Source organism: Marmota flaviventris, chromosome 1, assembly GCF_047511675.1.
Source record: "Marmota flaviventris isolate mMarFla1 chromosome 1, mMarFla1.hap1, whole genome shotgun sequence".
NCBI classification, from domain to species: domain Eukaryota; kingdom Metazoa; phylum Chordata; class Mammalia; order Rodentia; family Sciuridae; genus Marmota; species Marmota flaviventris.
In genome coordinates this window covers 89,266,759-89,285,692 of record NC_092498.1, presented here as the reverse complement: position 1 = coordinate 89,285,692, position 18,934 = coordinate 89,266,759, and the positions used below count along the sequence as shown (strand labels likewise).

Here is an 18,934-nt window from a genome sequence, read left to right as displayed (position 1 = left end):
CTTCCTCCTGGCAAATCACTGCTGGCTGGACACTGAGGAAGAGGGTGGCAGAAGAAGAACACCTCTAGATGAGGTGTTCAGTGAGGGTTCTGGTTGTGGCGAAGGGTGTGTGTGTGCACGCGCATCTGTGCCTACGATTGCCTTATGTCTATGCCCTGTGGAAGGTCTAATGGGAGCCAGATGTGAGGTCCCTGTGCGGCTGTAGATGCAGCAATCACTGGCCCACAATGAACACCCTTCACATCTCCAGCCTTACCCCAACAATAGAGCACCCCCCAGCCGACTTGATGTGGGGGCTGTTTGTCTAAAGTCCCTTCCTCAAATCATTGTATCAAGCCCTGAGTGTCCACATCTGAATGGTGGCCCAGCTCCTCTGTTGCCACACATATACATATGCATGCGTGCATGCATGCGTACATGCTTGTCCACGCATTCCAAGTCCTTCATGGTGAGTGATGGTTAGAAGGCAAGATAGCAGGCTTGCTTTTGGTGCCAAGCTGCACTCCCCTAGCTGCACCAGCTGAGGGCTCTGGTGGACCCAGGGAGCAGCCCTACTCTGTGGAATCTAGGGCAAGATGCTCCTAATGGAAGGGACTGGTAGAGGTAGTGGGACCTCTGGGGAAGGATTCCGCATCACCTGAGATCCTGCTTTCTATCCATTAAAACAGAACTCTATAGGAGGAAGTGAGGTCCCCAACCCAAGAGGTATGCAAGCTAGAGAAATGACCTCCCAGTTCTCATGTTACAAGACTGTTTTTTTTTGTGTGTGTATTCTGTGAGCTTTGTGGAATGTGGCAATGGAGATCATTGTGCCTGATTCAGTCTGTGCTCAGCAACTAAGGGTCATCCAGGGCCATTTCCCTATTGGAAATGAAACTTCTCAACCCACAGCCTGTGAGCCTGAGGGAACCCTACCTCTCTGCTCTTCACCTAGCCTGCCCTACTTCCTGTTCTCCCCAGTTAGCCTGGAAACCCCACCCCCTGTATCAAGGGCAGAGTCTGGACTCTTCAGAGCAGAAATGAGCACAATAGGATTCAACCAATTTATTGAACACCTATTATATGACACAAGGCATTGGCACTGTATTGAAGGCCTCATTCATAATTGCAGCAGACAAAACTAATATACAGTGATAAGCCCTGATGGGGGAGGGAAGGGGGAGGAGGATAGGGACAGCACATACCAGACCATTCACATCAAGTCAAACTTGAAGCTGAAAAAAGGCTGGGGCACTGGGGTTGATAAATGTGGTAGCAATTATCCCCTGGTGTCTAATGAACAATTTTCTCCACTTGGACCAAAGAGTTTTCTGCACTGTAACTCCCAGGGAATGAGAGGAGCATGGGGTTGGGGTGGGGGGGCATTGCCATTAACAGGTACCTGGGGCTGGAGGACAGCAGACAGTCAGCCCAGGTGGGAAGAGCCAAGGCAGCTAATGGCAATGCGAGTTTGTGATTGATTGATTTCCTGCCTGCCCTGGCCAGCCAGCTGCTGCCTCCTCCTTCTCCATTTGCCTTCATTGTCTTCCTTTAGAGAAGGATGCAGACAAAACAGCCCTGTCAGAAGCCTGCAGGGCAGTCTGGGCTCCTCTTCCTTCCCCAGTCTTCATATACCAAACCCCTCCGAAGCCTCATTCCTTGGAGGGCAGGAATTGCCCAGATGGGAGAGTAGCTTAGGCGGTGGTCCCTGAAATCTTTCAGCTCAGCAGAGTGCAGAGAAACTGCCACAAAACAATCAAGGGCTGCTCTTTGTCCAGGGGCCAGATTCCACCAAGAGAGTTTTGCACCCAAGATCCCACTCCCCATACACGCTGCTTGTATGTCCACATGGCAGACAAGAACACTGAGGCTGGAGACATGGAGTCACTTGTTCAAGCTTCTAACCAATCCTATGCACCAGTGCAAGCAGGGAACCCACAGCCCTCACTTTTAACCATGGGGAAAGTCTGCTTCCAAGAGTGACATGTTGAATTTGGAAGGCAAGCTTAGGGGACAAAGGAAGCCTCTAGGCCTGGAGAAGTGGGGGAACTCAGCCATCTGACCTGCAACTCTAGGGTCAGGTTGGATTTATTGGGCCAATGCAAATAGGCATAGGAGAGTCAATCTAGTTCAGGGAAAATGAGTAAAGACCCAGATATGGAACTGTGCTTTGTGGCTGGGGACTAGTGAGCATCATGTGGAGAAAGAAACAGACCAGAGAGGCAAATGGAGAGCTGATGATGCACAGTATCACTGTCAGTGCAGGATGGAGCCTGGACAAGTTCAGGAGCAGAGGGGACACTCATTCTTCAAGAAGGAAAGGAGTGACAAGGGGTGCTGTACCCTGGGGTCGAGCAGAAGGCACTGGAATTAACAAGGTGGGAGAAGGAAAGGTGGAGGGGCACGGATGACCCAGGCACACAGGAGACTGCTGAGCACAGTGGGAGATGTGCTGACATTGAGAAGCTGAAGGAACACCTTAGCAGAGATGCCAAGGAAGCAGCTGGCTGGGTGGAGAACAGCCCCAGAGGGCACCACGGGTGGAGGGAAGCCATCTGGTGGTTCTCAGGATGTGCATGAGCGAGTCTCGGAGGCTGGGTCAGAGCTTTGACTGGTCTCACCCAGAGACCATCTCTGGGTGCAGCAATGGCCCAGGGAAGGGAAGGGACTCTTGCAAGGTCACCCATGCTAGTCCACATTAGTAGCTGTGTGCCCCTGCAGTGTGCTCACACTACCATGCGCTTTCATGTCTGCACTGTTGTCAAGCTCATTAATCCTTATGCCCCTCCAGGGATGGGAACATAGTATTATCCTCATAGTACACCTGGGGAAGTTAAGTGACCTAACTCATAACAGAACAAGGATTTAACCAAGGTTCTGCTGCTTCCCTGGCTCAGAAGCTCTGCTGGGTTAAGCAGAGAGAAGAATTTGTTAAGAGCTTATGGAATCACAGAGTGGGTTGAGAACCAGATTGGAGGCCCTCATCCAAGAACATGGGATGGAGTAGAGCCAGTGAGGGAATCCCTGTTCTCCCCAGGTGGCCATGCCAGTGCCCCCATGCCACTGTCAACTCAGGGAGATACACCTTATTTGAGAAGATCATGACATTGCCCCTGACCTCCCATCCCACCATCTGGGTCACAATCCTGCTGGACAACTGCTCTGGGGTCTTAAGTGCCTGCAGCCCTTACTGGAGACACTTTCTCTGTCTCTCTTGTAGACGCCAGTTCACTAACTCCCTCTAGCAGGTGCATGTTTTGGGTAGAGGAAAAGGGGCCTCTGGGTCACATGCCTAAGCCCTAGCTGCAAGGGAGCCTGGGAAGGTGAGGACTTAGCACTTCAGTTCAGGGGCAGGCAGTGGCCTCTGCCTTCACCTAGGGTTCCATGAGCCCAGCTTTAATGTCTGGTCACCAAAGCAATCCTGAAGGTCCATACATGGTATAACCTGGGGCAAGTCCATCCCCTTCCTGGGCCTCTGTCTCCTTGTCTGTAGGGAGCAGGGAAGTGGGTTAGCTCAGCAGTGATGCTCTGTTCTCCTCTGACCTCCCCCATTCCACAGAGATGCCCCTGAGCCCATCTCTGAGTGTGTCTCTCTCGTGTCTCCCTCTGTTTCTGTATGCCATTCTGTCTTCCTGTCTCTGTGTCTGAGTATCTATCTATTCTTGGTTTCTCTCTTGTGTTCTTTCCCACCTGATTGTCCCTTTCCAGATCTCTCCTTCCCTCTATCCCTCCCTATTCCTTCTCTCTTCCCACTGCACCTCCATTTCCCTCTCTGCTCTATCCCTCATTCTATCTGCTCTGCCCTGGAACCTTCTTTTGCCTGTGCCTATGGTCTTTGTGACTGCAAAGAAGGGTCCTGCTGCCTCCTTCCGGGACAAAGCCCACTTTCCTTGGCAGAACTTCCAGGTGCAGGCTTGGCCTCCTTGACCTAAGGCTCCTACCATTCCCTCCTGGGAACCCCTGGTCCCGTCTGTAATGAGGCATCTACTGGACAGGGAAGGAGAGCGCACTCCACCTAACCTAACCTCTGGGGAGTACTTTGCAGAACCCCATTCTAGAGACATGCCAAAGCACTGGTGTGTCCTGCTACATCAAGAATGGCTGCAACAGTGCAGACATGGGAAGGAGGGGTGGTGTGGCCTTCTGTCACCTCTGAGAGCCCCTACAACTCTGTGGCCTCTGAGTATTGTCTTGGGAGGTGGCCATCTCTCTGTCTAGACTGAAAGGATCTCATCCCCAAAGGGCTCTGGAGACAGCCTCTTCACTCTTCTAGGGGCTGCTTCCAGTGTTGAGGGAAGAGCATAGGCTATTGCCAGCCAGAGTCTTCTACAGTATCTCACAGGAGCTGTGGGCTGGAAGAAGATTCTAATGCCGGTCATGCTGCTGCCTGCTTGTCACCCATAGGAAGGATTTTCACCTTCTGTGGGCCTTGGTTTCTCTGTCCGAGGTGAGGCAGAGGTGGAGTTTGATGACATTTCTTGGTTTAGGGAAACCTCTGTCTTAGGGATCCCCTGTTCACCTTCACCTCCCTTCCCAGGAGAGAAGCTCATGGAAGGAGGTGCCTACCCCATGCTCTAGCCTCTGCTGTGCTGGGCTCCTTCCTTCCAGCCATCCCTAGCAGTGAGCTTGGCTCCACCCACCCTCTGGCCTCTTTCTTGGACCCAACTGGGTCTTTATTAAATTGCTCAGTGCCTTTGTGACTCAGCTTCCCCTCTGTCCCCTGTAAGTGTGGACTGTAATACCCACTGTACCCACTCAAGGATGGCATCATGAATGAAAAGCCCAGTGAAAATAGAGAGCTGGGCATTCTAGAAGCCCCAAGTGGGCCATCAAAGCCCAGAGAACAGTGTCCAAATAATATGAAAGAAATGTCATAAAAATGTCCGAACCATAGATGTCCTAGGCAGATGAGAGGCCTTTCCCACTTAGAGTCTGGGTTTGGCAATGGTAGATTCTCAGTCTCTCTCTCAACATAGCACCCCTCCTAGGTCAGACTGGGTCTAAGATTGGATGAGCGTCACCAGCTGCCTGTTCCAATGTGCTAGGATTGGATCAAGACAGAGTGTGCAAGGTAGACCCCCGAGCCAGCTAACCGTAGTCAGCCTGTGGTAGTGTGAGGGCTGTGCAGGAATGTCAACTCAGGGAGATACAACTTGTTTGTGAAGCTCAGGGGAATGTGATATTGGCACCATGACATTGCCCCTGACCCTCCACCCCACCAAACTCTGGCCACACTTCCTCAGTGGTCTCTTAAGTTGGGGTGAAAAGCAATTAGTCATGCCCCAGAGCATCATTGCCCAGTCCAGGCAGTGGTAGCCAGGCTGGGAGCAGATATTAGCAGGGAAATCTTTCCCACCAAAGTTAAGAAAAGTGACTCAAAGTCAAGATCAAGCCAGACAAGGAGATGGCGGGATCTGGAACCTTCCAACTCCAGACAGTAATGGGACTGAGCGTGGGCTATCTGGATCCTAAAGCATTTTCTTCTGATGATATGGATACTGTGTGGCCAAGACCCTGCAAAGGCGGCACAGTAGCTGCACGTGCTAAAACAGTGCAGCAGGAAGAGTTTCCTCCCTCCAGAAATACTGACTCCAGGATGATGCAGGAGGAAGTGTGTCCCAGGGGAGAGAGCTCTTGTTCTGTCTCTTCATTGTTAGGTGTTCCCATATGTCACTTTCTTTCCCTCTTTGGGCCCCATCAGACCAAATGAGGGAGAAATTGCTTTCCCCCTCTTAAATTCCCAAGGAGATGCCCACTGACTTAGTTTCCAGTGTGCTTTCCTTGGAACAGGCAAGGTATCCATGCCCAAAATCTGGAGGATGCTGCCCACAAGTTTTGTATTTAAGACTAACACCCCCTCCCCAACATGGATTTATATCTCAGTGACTGGAGTTCTGGCAGTGAGGTTGGCCTATCCTCTAGGGGCATGTGGGAGACCTAGATGCCTCCTGAGATATGTGTGGCGGCTTTGTCTTCACCATGCAATTTGGTGGAGCCTGGGCACCCAAGATGGTAGATTATCCTCTTGGCCTTCCTTGATCCTCTCGCCCTCATTGAATTCCCTAGTAACCTTGGTAACAGTATCAGCCATGATCCATCCTGAGGACACTGCATGATCAGCTGTTTACTGCTTAAGGACCAGATAGGCTGGAGAGGTAGTTCAGTGGTAGAGCACTTGCCTAGCATGCATGAGGCCTTGAGTTCCATCCCCAGGAAAAAAGGAAGGAAGGAAGGATGGAAGGAGGGAGGGAGGGAGGGGGAGAAAGAGAATATGGAAGGAAGGAAGGAAGGAAGGAAGGAAGGAAGGGGCCACCCAAGCCTTCCTCTTAAGGGATCTTGACCTTGTGCAGAAAAAGGTAAAGTCTTGCTCCAGGGAGACTCTGGGATAGATGGGGAAACATGACTTCTTTACAGGACCATCAAGAAAACAGCTGCAGCTCAGTGTGAGCCAGGCAGAAGTGAGCAGCTGGACCCTCAGGAGGGCTAGAGCAGTCTTGGAAACCACCTGGAGGAACTGGGGCTGCTCTGGGCAGGGTGCAGTAGAGTTTTGCTGTCCGTGGTGCTGAAAGTTCTGGGCCTCTGTGCTGATCTCGTTCTTTCAGTAAATATTGCTTCTGGCCCTCCCCACCTCTCTGCCATCACTTTCTCTCTCTCTATCTCCCTTCTTGCCATTTTCTTTCCATTAGCCAAGGACCATACTGCTTTCCCCACAGTTTCCTTTGATCTTTCCTCCCTACCTCACCTGTCTTTGCACTGTTTCCACTGTAACTACCACCAAAACTGTTTCATCCCAGCCCCTGTCTTCCATGGTCCCTGTCTCAGAGATAGAGGCGCCAATCTAGGGAGCACTTGAAAGTAATTTAGGCATGTTTGGAGTTGCCATGGCTTGGTGGTTCATTGGCATTCAGTAAATTGGGAAGCCTCACACAACCAAAAACTTGACTCACCTGAGATGCTAATAGCATCATTGGGAACCAATTTACTTACTTTTCCTGAGACGGCAAACAGAGGCCAAGAGAGATATGACTTAGCCATGGTCATCTAGCCAGCCAGGGTTAACACTGTGTCTAGATTATAACCCCCATCTCCTAGCCAGGCCTTTGGACTATCCTTGATGAGTCACTGAACCAAGAACTACTATCAAAGTGTTAACAACTGACAGGGGGGAGAACCTGTTGCTTCAGGGACTTTTAACAGGTCAGGGCCACTCTGGGGATAGGGACAGGCTACCTAAACTACAGAGCCTTGAACCACAGAGCCCTGCTGTGGAAGACCCCGCCTGCACCATTCAGAACCTAATGCCCCTGGCAGGCCACATAGCACACCATCAGCATTGATCCTCAGCAGGGGCACCTGTGTTGTTATGGTAACGAGTACCCACCTCGTCTCCAGCCCCGTGGTTCTGGCGTTGCCACCTGCCCTCAGTCTTTCCATGGCCATCCTCCTGTGGTTCCTGAGGGGAGGGGCTCTTCCTCTCTTTTATCCAAAGCTGTGCCTGAGGGCTCGGTGCCCTCATTAGCTGCAGCGGACACGTCTATCTTCCGGTCTTCTGGATCCCAGTGTCTGTAGCCAGAACCTCAGCCCCAGACAGGGCTGGGCCCCTAGAGGGAAGTCCCTCCCATCCCACATGCCACATCTCAGACCCTGCTTTTCAAGATTCAGCCAATCCAAACCAGTTCAATTCAACCCACAGGGACTCAATGGCTTGTTGCTGAGAAAGGGGGGACCCAATGACTCCAATATGAGGGATCCAATGACTTCAGTATGGTCTCTGCCTATTTGTCTGTCCCTAGGGATCTCAAGTCTGGGAGCAAAGAAAAGGATTAGGTCCAAAGAGACACAGTCCATAGAATTACGACAATCTATCTGAAATAGATTTTTGCTTTTCATACTATGGATTGTGGGACAATAGTGGACTGTGAAATCAATTTAGTGGGTCATGACCAGCATTTGTATATGAAATGAACAGAATACATTAGAACAGAATAGAAAGAAAAACATTGTAGCGGTTTCCAAGATACATTTCACTCTGTGAAACTGGATTTCAGGCAAGTGTGTGTGTCTGTGTGTATGTGTGTGTTGGATCATGATACAAAAATGTGTTATTGTGGCTCAAGAACAATGAAGTGTGAAGGCCTGTGTTCCAAGAGGTAGGAATATATAGAAGGTACTTAGAGGAAAAAAAGAAAAGATTGCTTTAGACCTGGGGTTTTGGGGAAGGATCCATGGAGGACGTGGCACTTGAGCTGGGGTTCAAGAGAGAGGAGTTTGCTGTGAGTAGTGAGTGGGACTCAGGAGGGTGTTTAAGGCTGGGCCAGCACAGAGCGGGGTTGTGCCAGGCCTGTTAGCACAGTGTCAACTGCAAGGGAGACTGGGAGACGTGGGCCTGGGTGTTGAGGGCCTTGAGTATCATGTCAAGAAGGTTGGACTTTATTCTTAAAGCAGTAAAGAGCTATTTGTGGCTTTTAAGCAGGAATCAGCATGGTTGAGGGGTCAGGACAAGCAGCAGGGAGGCAAGAAAAGACTGTCCAGGCAAAAGGACTGGAGAAAGTGCTGAGAGAGGGACAGGAGGAGGTGGATTGCAGAGCAAGGAAAGGAAGGGACAGAATCCATGGCACTCAGGGGCCTCGAGGCATTGTTGGGAGGACAGAAAAGCCTTCCCTTTGCAGCCTCTCCATCCTGACCCCACTCCCTTCCACAAGCCCACTCCTAGTCAGTGTCCCCACGAGATGTCATGCTTGGGAAACAGATATTCTGAAACCCTGACTTCAGAGATCCCCCACACTTCTCAGAGAGACCAGATTCACACCTGGACAACTCTGACTGGTCACAAGACAAGGGCTGGAGTGTGGGGCTGGGGTGGACAGGACTGAGGGTGCTCAGGAGAGAGAAATCAAGGGGATGGGAGTAATCAGGGAGGCCTTCCTGAAGGAAGGGACCTCTCCCTGAACTTCAGGAAAACTGGATACCTATGAGCACTTTCCAAGAAGATCGTTGTTTCTGCCCTTTCAGCTCTCACCCAAATTAGGGTCTGTTTCATCTCACCCCTCATGCACCTCACAGAGACTCTAAACCCCCATCAGAAAGACAGTGTGCATCTTACAAAGGATCTGCCCTTATTCTCATCTGCCAGGATACCTTTATTCTTTCCTTCAGTGACGTCACTGGCTCACATGTGGAGACAGTCCCCCCACCTCCTGCCCACTTCAGAATCACAATGTGGAATGAATGTTTGTGAGAAAGATGTGCATCAGAGGTCCAAGACCACCTGGGAGTCAGTTGCCAGGGACAAGGGTGAGGGACAGGTCTCCTCTCCTCAAGGGTCAGGATAAGACCAGGACAATCCCCTGACTGACTCCTTCAACCAGCCAGAGACGGGCCTCACGCTGACAGGCCCCAGAGGCAGGACTAGGCTGGCCATAACCCTGAGTTTGAAAAATCAGAGCTCAGAGCACCAAATTAAAGAATAATTAAGCTAATAGAATCTCCCCGTTGTTTTTGCTCTCTGGCAAGTGCTCCTTAATAATTCCATTGCTTTTAACTCACTGTCGGCCCAACGGAAGTGGGTTTTTAAGTAACTTAATTATTTCAGAACTTGCTGCTTCCAAATACAATCTAAGGTTCCCCCTCCAGCCCTGTGACTTGGTGCTCTGTGAGCTATTTATTTTCATTAGCTTTGTATTGTATATCGAACATAAGCCAAAAAGAAAAAATACACAAAAAAACTGCCCATTAGCCAGAGCAGAACCCTGGTACATATCACCCCCAAACGATGCACTGTTCAGAATTGCAGTCAAGAGGGGGCGGCGAGGCAGCTCATGGTGTAATGCAGAGCGGAGGCAGACAAAGGGCTCTGGGGGTCCTCTGGAGTGGGGAGGAGGCCCTCCTGGTTGGAAGTTAAGGGCACGATGTCCCCAGGGGGTGGCTCAGGCATTAAACCTCCACCCACAGTAGTCAGAGCTAGGACCCAGAGAAGGGCAGGTACCAGCAGCTTTCCTCCTTTGTGCCTTCCCCTTTAATCCAAGTGCACTTTTCTACGTTGGACGTTAGACGTTGCTGCCTTTTCATGAACCATAATCCAACTTTAAGGAGGATGCTGGATCCCGAACACTTGGAGACATGGCACGGTGCTCTCCCAGGCAGCGGCAGCTCAGGGGCAGGAACACAGCCCAAATCTCCCTCAGGCCTGTTCACCTTGACTTAGAAGCCCAAAGGTCACGAATACAAAGCCCAGAGGCAGACCTGGGTTGGACTTCTTTTTTCAGTGTCCTTGGCCAGCAGCTTCATCTCTTTGTGCTTCTCTTTCCAGCTTCCTCCCTATGAATGGGTGGATTCTGTGTTAGTACCTACTTCATAGGGTATCCCTATTGTCCTACCCTGTCTCAGTAACACTGTGGTGGGAGTCATGAGGATCGAATGTACAAGCATCTCTGAAGCGTTTAGAAGAAGAACTGGCACCTGGAAACACACGCTATGCCCGCTATGCCCTTGGTAGCTGGTGCTAAAATGCAAATGCTCACACTGGGGAAAAGAACTATGGAACTCATAAATACAAAGTGACCAAGGGAAGGGTGACCATTATTTATTCTGCTAAAGGCATCAAACCTTTAGACACAAAATTGCTCACAATTGGGTGCAATTTACACGTAAACGACTTTTACTTAGATTTTCAGAGGTGCCTTATATTTCTGGACCCAGGGAAACTAAAGAAGGTGGACTTTATCCTGCAGGCACCAGGCAGCCAGGGAGGGTTCTTGAGGCGTGGAAGTGACCCGACTCTTGGTGACTGAAATCTTTTGTAGGGAATGCCTACCGAGAATGCTTAGACAACGGGACGTGGGCCTCAAAGATCAACTATTCACAGTGCGAACCCATTTTGGATGACAAGGTAAGTATACCCCCCACAACTGCCATGACCCTGGTCCTCATATAGGTATTAGGACTAGGGTTGAGCACAGAGGATCCCAAGGGTGACAGAACCAGTTCTGTGTCGCCCAACCATTCATTTGTGTGCCTCATGCCCGTATCCCTATTGTCCTACCCTGTCTCAGTGACACTGTGGTAGGAGTCAGGAAGGGGGACAAGGGGTCCCATCTCCAGGAGAGCTTGGGCCAAGGCAGCATGGGACACAAAAAGGAAATGACCACATGACCAGTGCTCCCCAACATCTAATAGGCTGTGACTGCACACCCTCCTCCTCCCCTGAGCCTCGGTTTCCTCATCTGGCATTCTGATTTTGTGACTCCATGTGAAAACAAGTGTAGCCTCCCACAAGGCCCATCTCCCAGGAAGCTGGGTCCTTTATGCTGGGACCTCTCCTGCTCTGCTCCACTATCACTCTAGAGAGAGTTGTTTTTTTTTGTTGTTGTTGTTGTTTTTGCTGTGGTCACTATAGTGCTAGCCATTGATCCCAGGCCCCCCACGTGACAGACAAGCACTTTATCACTGAGCCACACCCCCAGCAAGCTGTGCCTCTCTCCTGATCCCAGCGCCATCCTCTCCTCTCTCACCCAACACAGTCCTCAGTGGGGGCGGAATTTTTGCCCCAAATGAAGTCCCACTCCAGAGGAAAAAGCATTTGCCTCCCCTGAGGAAGTGAGGCCACAGAGGGGCAGGCAGGGGGTCATAAGGTTTGGATAGAAAGAAGCCCCGGGCAGCTCTCTGTCCTCATTTCTTCATTCTTAGAGGCCAAAAGTCAGTGGTGACTGGAAGTGGGGGTGCGGTGGGGCCTTGACTCACCCTGGCTGGAGGGAGTCCACTGGCTTTGTTTAGCATTGCCAGTACCTGACGATAACAACAAACTGACTGACGTACAGTTTGAATGTCTAATGCTCCGTTGATGCTGGACTCCCTCTTTGCTATACCCAGGGAAAACCCATCCCCAGGCATCTCCAGGCTTTCCATAGGTCGCTGCTTCTGAGGTAGGAAGGCAGGTTGACACTAATGCACAGATGTCAGAACTGAGGCCCAGACATGAACTAGCTCACCCTCAGGTGCTCAGCCATCTGGGGGCTCAGCAGAGATTCAACTCAGATGTGGCATTATAGAGCCACATCTGGCTCTTCTTTCTGAATCTGTATATATGTTTCTGGGATATCTCAGAATAGACCATATCCAAATGTGCCCCCCCTAAAAAAAATGCATGTTGGGAGGCCTGGCCACAGCCAATTATAACAAGAGCCACCAAGACCAACAGGAGTGAGCTCGTGGAGACTGAGGCATGGTGGTGACACTTGGAGCATCTGCTGCCCCCAAGGTCAAGACACACAGGGATGGGCATGGCTGGAGTACCCAGGCCCACCCCCACATGTTCATGGCCCCCGTCTCCCGTGTCTGTCTGTCTGTCTGTCCAGCAGAGGAAATATGACCTGCACTACCGCATAGCTCTCGTTGTCAACTACCTGGGCCACTGTGTCTCTGTGGCAGCCCTGGTGGCCGCCTTCCTGCTTTTCCTGGCTCTGAGGTAAGTCTGCCTCCCAACCTGCCTTCTCTTCCTCTTCATCTCTCCTGGACATCTCACCTCTGCTCTGAGCACCTTAGAGCCAGTTGACAGAGGAGGGATGGGCCTGGTGCTGGGCACTGACCATCAGCAGGCCTGTGGGATGCCAAGCAGGCCCAACCAGGGCCTCCATGGTGGGAATTGGCTCCTGGGGTAGCCCTATCCCTACTCCAGGCTTGGTCTCTACCTGGCCTTAGGGTGACTTCAGATTCAGCTGACCCTTGAGCCCCACTGAACCCTGGTCCCAGCCCCATCTGAGCTCTGACCCCAGGTGGACTCACCCCAGCTGACGCTGGCTGACCCCTGCCCGGGGCCTCTCACAGGAGCATCCGCTGCCTGCGGAACGTGATTCACTGGAACCTCATCACCACCTTCATCCTGCGAAACGTCATGTGGTTCCTGCTACAGCTCATCGACCACGAAGTGCATGAAAGCAATGAGGTCACTGCCCGGGGAGACCCGGGGCTGGGCTGGGGGTCTGGCTCTGGGGGATATCCATTCTCTGCTCGATACTCAGGCGCAAAACTAAACGTGAGCTCACTTCCACCCCAGTCACTGTCCCCCCAGGACCAGGGAGGCAGGGGCCAGGGCTGCCAGGCCAGGGTCTTAGGAGCTGCATAAGCCTGACTGGTTTATTCCATTCCCGTCTCCATCTTGTGAATTCGGGTGCCTTAGAGAAAAAGAGAATAGAACTAACCTCTGTTGAACTTTCTCTCAATGAATCCCAATGAGAGACGGCTAGGGGTCATTTCCTCCTTGACACAGATGTGGAAACTGAGACCAGAGAGGTTCAGTGACTCTCTCAGGTCAGTGCTGTAATGATGCCTCCACATCATGGGCTTCCCTTGTGTTAAGTGTCCACCTGGATTTGTGTCAACTGTGTCCAGGTCATTATAAAACTGTAGACTAGACTGGGGCCAATACAGCTCCTCAGCACACCCATGAGAGAAAAGGCATGAGGCTTCTCCACACTTTTTCCTCAGAGGGCCTGAATCTCAGCAGACACTAATCCGGTTTGACCCTTAACTTGACCTTACCCTGAGTCAAGTTCAAACAAATTTAATCAGATGCCTTTAGTACCAGTGAGACATCCTTCACTTACAGAAAAGGCCAGGGTCGGAGTAGGGAATTTTTACCCTCCCACCTAGAAAGCAGGACTTTCTACAATGAAGGAGACAGACACTACATGGGCCAAAGATCAGGGCTGAGACCACGGGGCAAAGCAGCAGAGCAGCTAGCTGCTCAGCACAGGAGGGTTATCCAGGATCCAGGGGTGTCAGAGCCAGACAGGGAGGAGCTGAGTGCTCCCTTGACCCAGGGCTGGCTCACACCCCAGCCTGCTGTCCCCACCATTCTCCATGTCCCAACCTTGGCTCTGAGTTGCCCTGGGGTTGAGTCAACAAGAAAGAGGACCAAGTCGGGGCTTCCAGGCTTGGAGGTCTGTGGCCTAGACCTTGGCTCTGTTTGGTCTACTCTGTGGCTCTAGGCACAGCAAGGTGCTGGGGGTGGGGGTCACCTTGCTCAGAAGGACAGGTACAAATCCACTTCTGCCAAGGAGGCAAATCAAAACAGCAGCCACACTCACAACCACAACACTCCTCCTTGGTGCCTGTCTGTGCCACCCTTCACTTCCTCTTACCATCCCTTAAGGCAGTGTCAGTTACAGCTCAGGGAGGCACAGCGACTTGCCCCCTCCAGAGCCAGTGCCAATGGTTCCAAGTCCAGAAGTTCCCAAGCCACAGGCTCTGCAGAAACCCTCCTAGGCTGCAGCTCCTCCCCACACTCCCTTGACTCTTCTCTCACTGGTTTTCTTTTTTTTTTTTTTCCAAATGAAATTTCATATCCCATTCCTACACGAGAGCCAGCCTGACTTGCTGTGAATTGAAGGTGACCTGGAACGTGACGGTGAAAACACAGCACAGTTCAGTTCCAGCCTTCCAGCTCCCCTCTTCCTTATTAAGAAGAGACATTGAGAGGAGTAGGGAGATGTTAAACCCATAGGCACCAGGGAGAATGGCCCCTCAGTCTCAGGGGGAGGGTGAAAGAGTTGGGGAAGTGCTAACTTTTTTGGAGTGAGATTCAGTGGGGTTTGATGCCACATCCATCCACCCACTTTGGGCGGCCCACACCTCGCTGTCCTTCCTGGGCAGGTCAGCCCTGCTGGGCCCCAGGAGTCCCTGACAACCCCTGCCCCATGCACAGGTCTGGTGCCGCTGTATAACCACCATCTTCAACTACTTTGTGGTCACCAACTTCTTCTGGATGTTTGTAGAAGGCTGCTACCTCCACACCGCCATTGTCATGACCTACTCCACTGAGCATCTGCGCAAATGGCTCTTCCTCTTCATCGGATGGTGTGAGGCTCCCAGGAGTGGCAGGGCCCCATGGGGGAGGGGGCACTGCTGAAAAGGTCCTCTTCCCTCACCCTGGTCCAGTGGTACAGAGGAAAAAGCCAGGAGTCCCTCCAAAAGATGGTCCACACCTGGCTCTGCTTCCTTGTCCAGAGTGACCAGTCCAAAGACTCTTGTCTCTGGCTTCAGAAAAGAAACTGGCCAGGTCCAGTAGCACTCACCTATAATCCGGGCCACTCAGAATGCTGAGGCAGGAGGATCTCAAGTTCAAGGCCAACCTTAGCAACTTAGTGAGCCCCTCAGCAACTTAGCAAGATCCTGTCTCAAAAAAAAAAAAAAAAAGGACTATGGGCATCTCAGTCAAATAAAGTGACCCAGGGTTTAATTTCCAGTTCCAAAGAAAAAAAGGAAAAGAGAGAGAGAAACTAGATGGTTGTACCTTCCTGTCACAAAATCTCCAAAAGCACATCATTCCCTGCTTGAAGAAGAGAGAAGGTGGGGTAATCCAGGAATGGGGCATCCCTGGGCCATGGATGGCCTGCAGTTGGGAAAGCAGAAATGTAGTCCCAGAACCCTGTGGTCCCCTACCCTGAATTCTACAAGAGGGTCCCTGTCCATCTATGTGTCCCCTGCAGCACGTGTCTGTCCTTCTTTCAGGCATCCCCTGCCCCATCATCATCGCCTGGGCAGTTGGCAAACTCTACTACGAGAATGAACAGTAAGTAGGATGGGCCGCCATTTGGATTGTGGGTTAGCACAGGTCAGCCTGGGGCTCAGGCCAAGCTGTAGCCATGGCAGGTTTTCCTTCCTGGTGTCCTGAGACTGGAAGAAATATCCTCATTCCCAGGAATGCTTGCATGGTGGGTTTCAAGGCACCTTTGTTGAATTCCATGAGGAGCTGTGGTTCCTTGAAGTGCCCAGTATGTGTGGCTCTTTCAGCCATAGAGATGTCTTCTTCCTCAGAGTTGGATGCAGCAGATCTGGCCAAGAATCTGTGGATGAGACCGAGGTCTCCAGGCTCTCTATCCAAGGCCGCATCAATGAGCATTTGATGGGGTTCCCCCAAGAGCTTACTTTTTTTGTTTTATCTTAAATTGTATTTATTTCACTCTTATTTGTGTGTGTGTGTGTGATTTTTTAAATGTTGTTATTTGTGCATTATAGTAGTGGGGTTCACTTTGATGTATTCATATGCCTATAGCATAATTTGGTCCATTTCAATCCCCTCTCTCTCCCCTCTCCCGATCCCGTTCATTTCCTCTACTGTTCTTCCTTCTATTTACTTGTTGTTTTTTCAACTGGTTCATTATAGTTACACATTAAAAACAAAATTCACTGTGATACATTCATTCACATACATAGCATAATTTGGTCAATGTCATTCCACAGTTTCTCCCCTTCCATCCCTCTTCATTCCCTCTCTATCCCCTTTCTCTACTCCACTGTTCTCCCTTCTATTTTCATGGGATCCCACCCCCCCCCACTTTTTAATTCTTTATTTCTCTCTAGCTTCTGCCTATGAGAGAAAACATTTGAACCTGGACTTTTTGAGTCTGGCTTATTTCACTTAGCATGATAGTCTCCAGTTCCATCCATTACCAGCAAATGACATAATTTCATTCTTATTTATGGCCAAGTAAAACTTCACCGTGTATCTATACCACATTTCCTTTATCCATTTGTCTGATAACGGGCACCTAAGCTGGTTCCATAACTTGGCTGTTGTGAGTTGTGCTACTATCAACGTTGTGATGCATGTATTGCTATATAGTATGCTGAATTTTAGTTCTTTTGGATATATACCAAGGAACAAGATAGCTAGGTCACATGTGGTTCCATTGCTGGTCTTTCATGAACTCTCCATACTGCTTTCCAAAATGGTTATACCAGTTTTCAATCCCACCAACAATATGTGAGTGCACCTTTCCTCCACATCCTTATTTACAATTATTGTTATTTGTTTTCTTGATGATTTCCATTCTAACGGGGGTGATATAAAATCCCAGTGTAGTTTGATTTGTATTTCCCTGATTGCTAAGGATGTTAAATATTATTTCATATACTTGTCCATTTTCATTTCTTCTTTGGGGAAATTTCTGTTTAGATCATTTTCCCATTTATTGATTGGGTTTTTTTATGTTTTTTTGAGTTCTTTATATATTCCGGATATTAACCCCCTATCAATGTAGCTAGCAAAGATTTTATTCCATTCCATAAGAGCTTGCTTTTTGACACCACAGTCTCTTCCTAAGTGCAGTGACCTATCCTAGGGTCCTCTCTGCATCAGAGTCTGGTACACTGAGCCATGGCCCAGATAATAGCTCTGCCACAGGCCAGCCAAGGAACAACCAAGAAGTTAGCTGTCAACAGCTGAGAGAGGGGTCCCTGGGGACCATCAATCTCTGTGTGCAGGTCTCTATCGCATTTCAGGGGCTGCAGAGTATTTAGGGGTTGGGGTAAGGATGTGGTGGAATTCCAGGAGCTTAACATTAGGAAAGGCTCATAAAGGTAAAAGGTGCCCAAGACTAGGTCTGACTTGGTAGGTTGTGAGCTTCCTGTCAAAGGGGGTGTTCAAAAAGAGACCAGAAATTCAGGCAGCAGGGGAGGTTCCTGTCTGAGGCTGGTGTACACAGGATAACCTCTGAAGTTGTGACAGACATAGTTTCCTAAAGTCAATGGACCCTCCCTGAGGTCCAGTAGTTGCTGGCAGTGCCAGATTGAGACCTGGCCCAGTCCTTCCTCTGGACTCTCAAGCCTCTCCCTGACCAGCATCCCCAGAGAACAAATCAAGCCCTTGGCAGCCAGTGAGGCCAGCCAGGCAGCAGGCTCCTTCCACTGGGTACAGAAGGCTCAGCTCAAAGCCTGAAAGACCCAGCTCGGGCAGGAGGAGGCTCCACCTCCACATCTGTTGCTTTGTGTAGTTGAGTGTCTGGACACAGAGCAGCAGGTTCTGAGCAATGTGGGAACAGGTGGCACCGGGCAGATAGGTCCTAGGCCACTGAGGGGAGCCCAGATCCCCATTCCCGTGCTCCTGCATGCCCAGCCCTGTGTCCTGCTGTCTGCAATGGAGTGGGGGACTGAGGAGGAGACTTTCCCTTGGTCTGGCTGGGAAGATCAGACCCATCCCATGGAGGAAAAGACAGCTCTGGGCCAGGTGATCAGTGGGGCTGGCGCTGGGGCTGTCCACAGGCTTTCTAGGAAAGAGCAGCCCTGAAGATGGGGCTCAGGAAGGGTCAAGCTGGAAGATGAGCTGGTTCCAAGTTGGGAGCGGTCCCCCTTGGCCCAGCTCAGCAGACCATCCACTGCCACCCCATCTTTGCAGGTGCTGGTTTGGCAAGGAGCCTGGCGACCTGGTTGACTACATCTACCAGGGCCCCATCATCCTCGTGCTCCTGGTAGGTCCTCAGTGGGAAATGGGATGGGGCTGGGGCCCTGGGAGGACAGCAGAGGATCCACCCAAGCAGAGATGCATGGAAAGATGTCACCTGGGCAGCCCCTGGCAACCCTGTACCTTCTACACACGACGGCAGTTCCCAGAACCACCCAATTCTCCCTTCTTCAGGCTCTGGGGAGACCTCTGCTCCTCTCTGGACCTCAAGCTCTTTCTCTGGGTGGAGGCAGGGACTGGCTGGTGGAGTTCTAGTACCTTCCCCCCATCTGACTTCCCCTTGCCATGTACAATGCTGAGACAGCCAGGTGAGCAGGCAGCTGGGGGCAAGAGTAGGGTGTGCAGCTTCTGTTCAGCCCAGACCTGCATTCCTCTCTGCCCCCAGCCACCCCCTCTGGGGTGCTGCCCACCACCCCAACATGGAGCGGCAGATCCCAAATGCAGCATAATGAGCAATTGTTCCTTGTCCAGCTCCCCGCCCTTTGCCAGTATATTCGCATCTCAGGTATAATTGCCACCACATCTTTAATCCACAACGAGCTTTAATTAAGATAGAGTTTAAGCAGAGGCTGCTGCAGCAAAAAGGACCCATTATATATCATACATTAAAAAAAATATATAAAAAAGCCCCATAAGAAATTGGCATTTACGTAAGACTTATTTCAGGCTCGGTAATTTCAGGCTCCAGTATGTACTGGCTTCCTTAAAGGGCCACTG

General features: G+C 50.8%; 1 protein-coding gene across 3 annotated transcripts in view; it reads left to right on the top strand.

Moving 5' to 3' along the window:
• Crhr2 (corticotropin releasing hormone receptor 2) overlaps nt 1-18,934 on the top strand; it is a 46,965-nt gene that overhangs the window by 19,564 nt on the left and 8,467 nt on the right. For 2 of the 3 annotated variants that reach the window (XM_071608289.1, XM_027939653.2), the window contains 6 exons: nt 10,782-10,867; nt 12,333-12,442; nt 12,802-12,919; nt 14,681-14,834; nt 15,487-15,547; nt 18,152-18,224. In XM_071608289.1, the coding sequence (XP_071464390.1) occupies nt 10,782-10,867; nt 12,333-12,442; nt 12,802-12,919; nt 14,681-14,834; nt 15,487-15,547; nt 18,152-18,224 (602 nt within the window). The remainder of the gene's footprint in view (nt 1-10,781; nt 10,868-12,332; nt 12,443-12,801; nt 12,920-14,680; nt 14,835-15,486; nt 15,548-18,151; nt 18,225-18,934) is intronic. The other variant, XM_027939654.2, reaches the window with a different exon arrangement.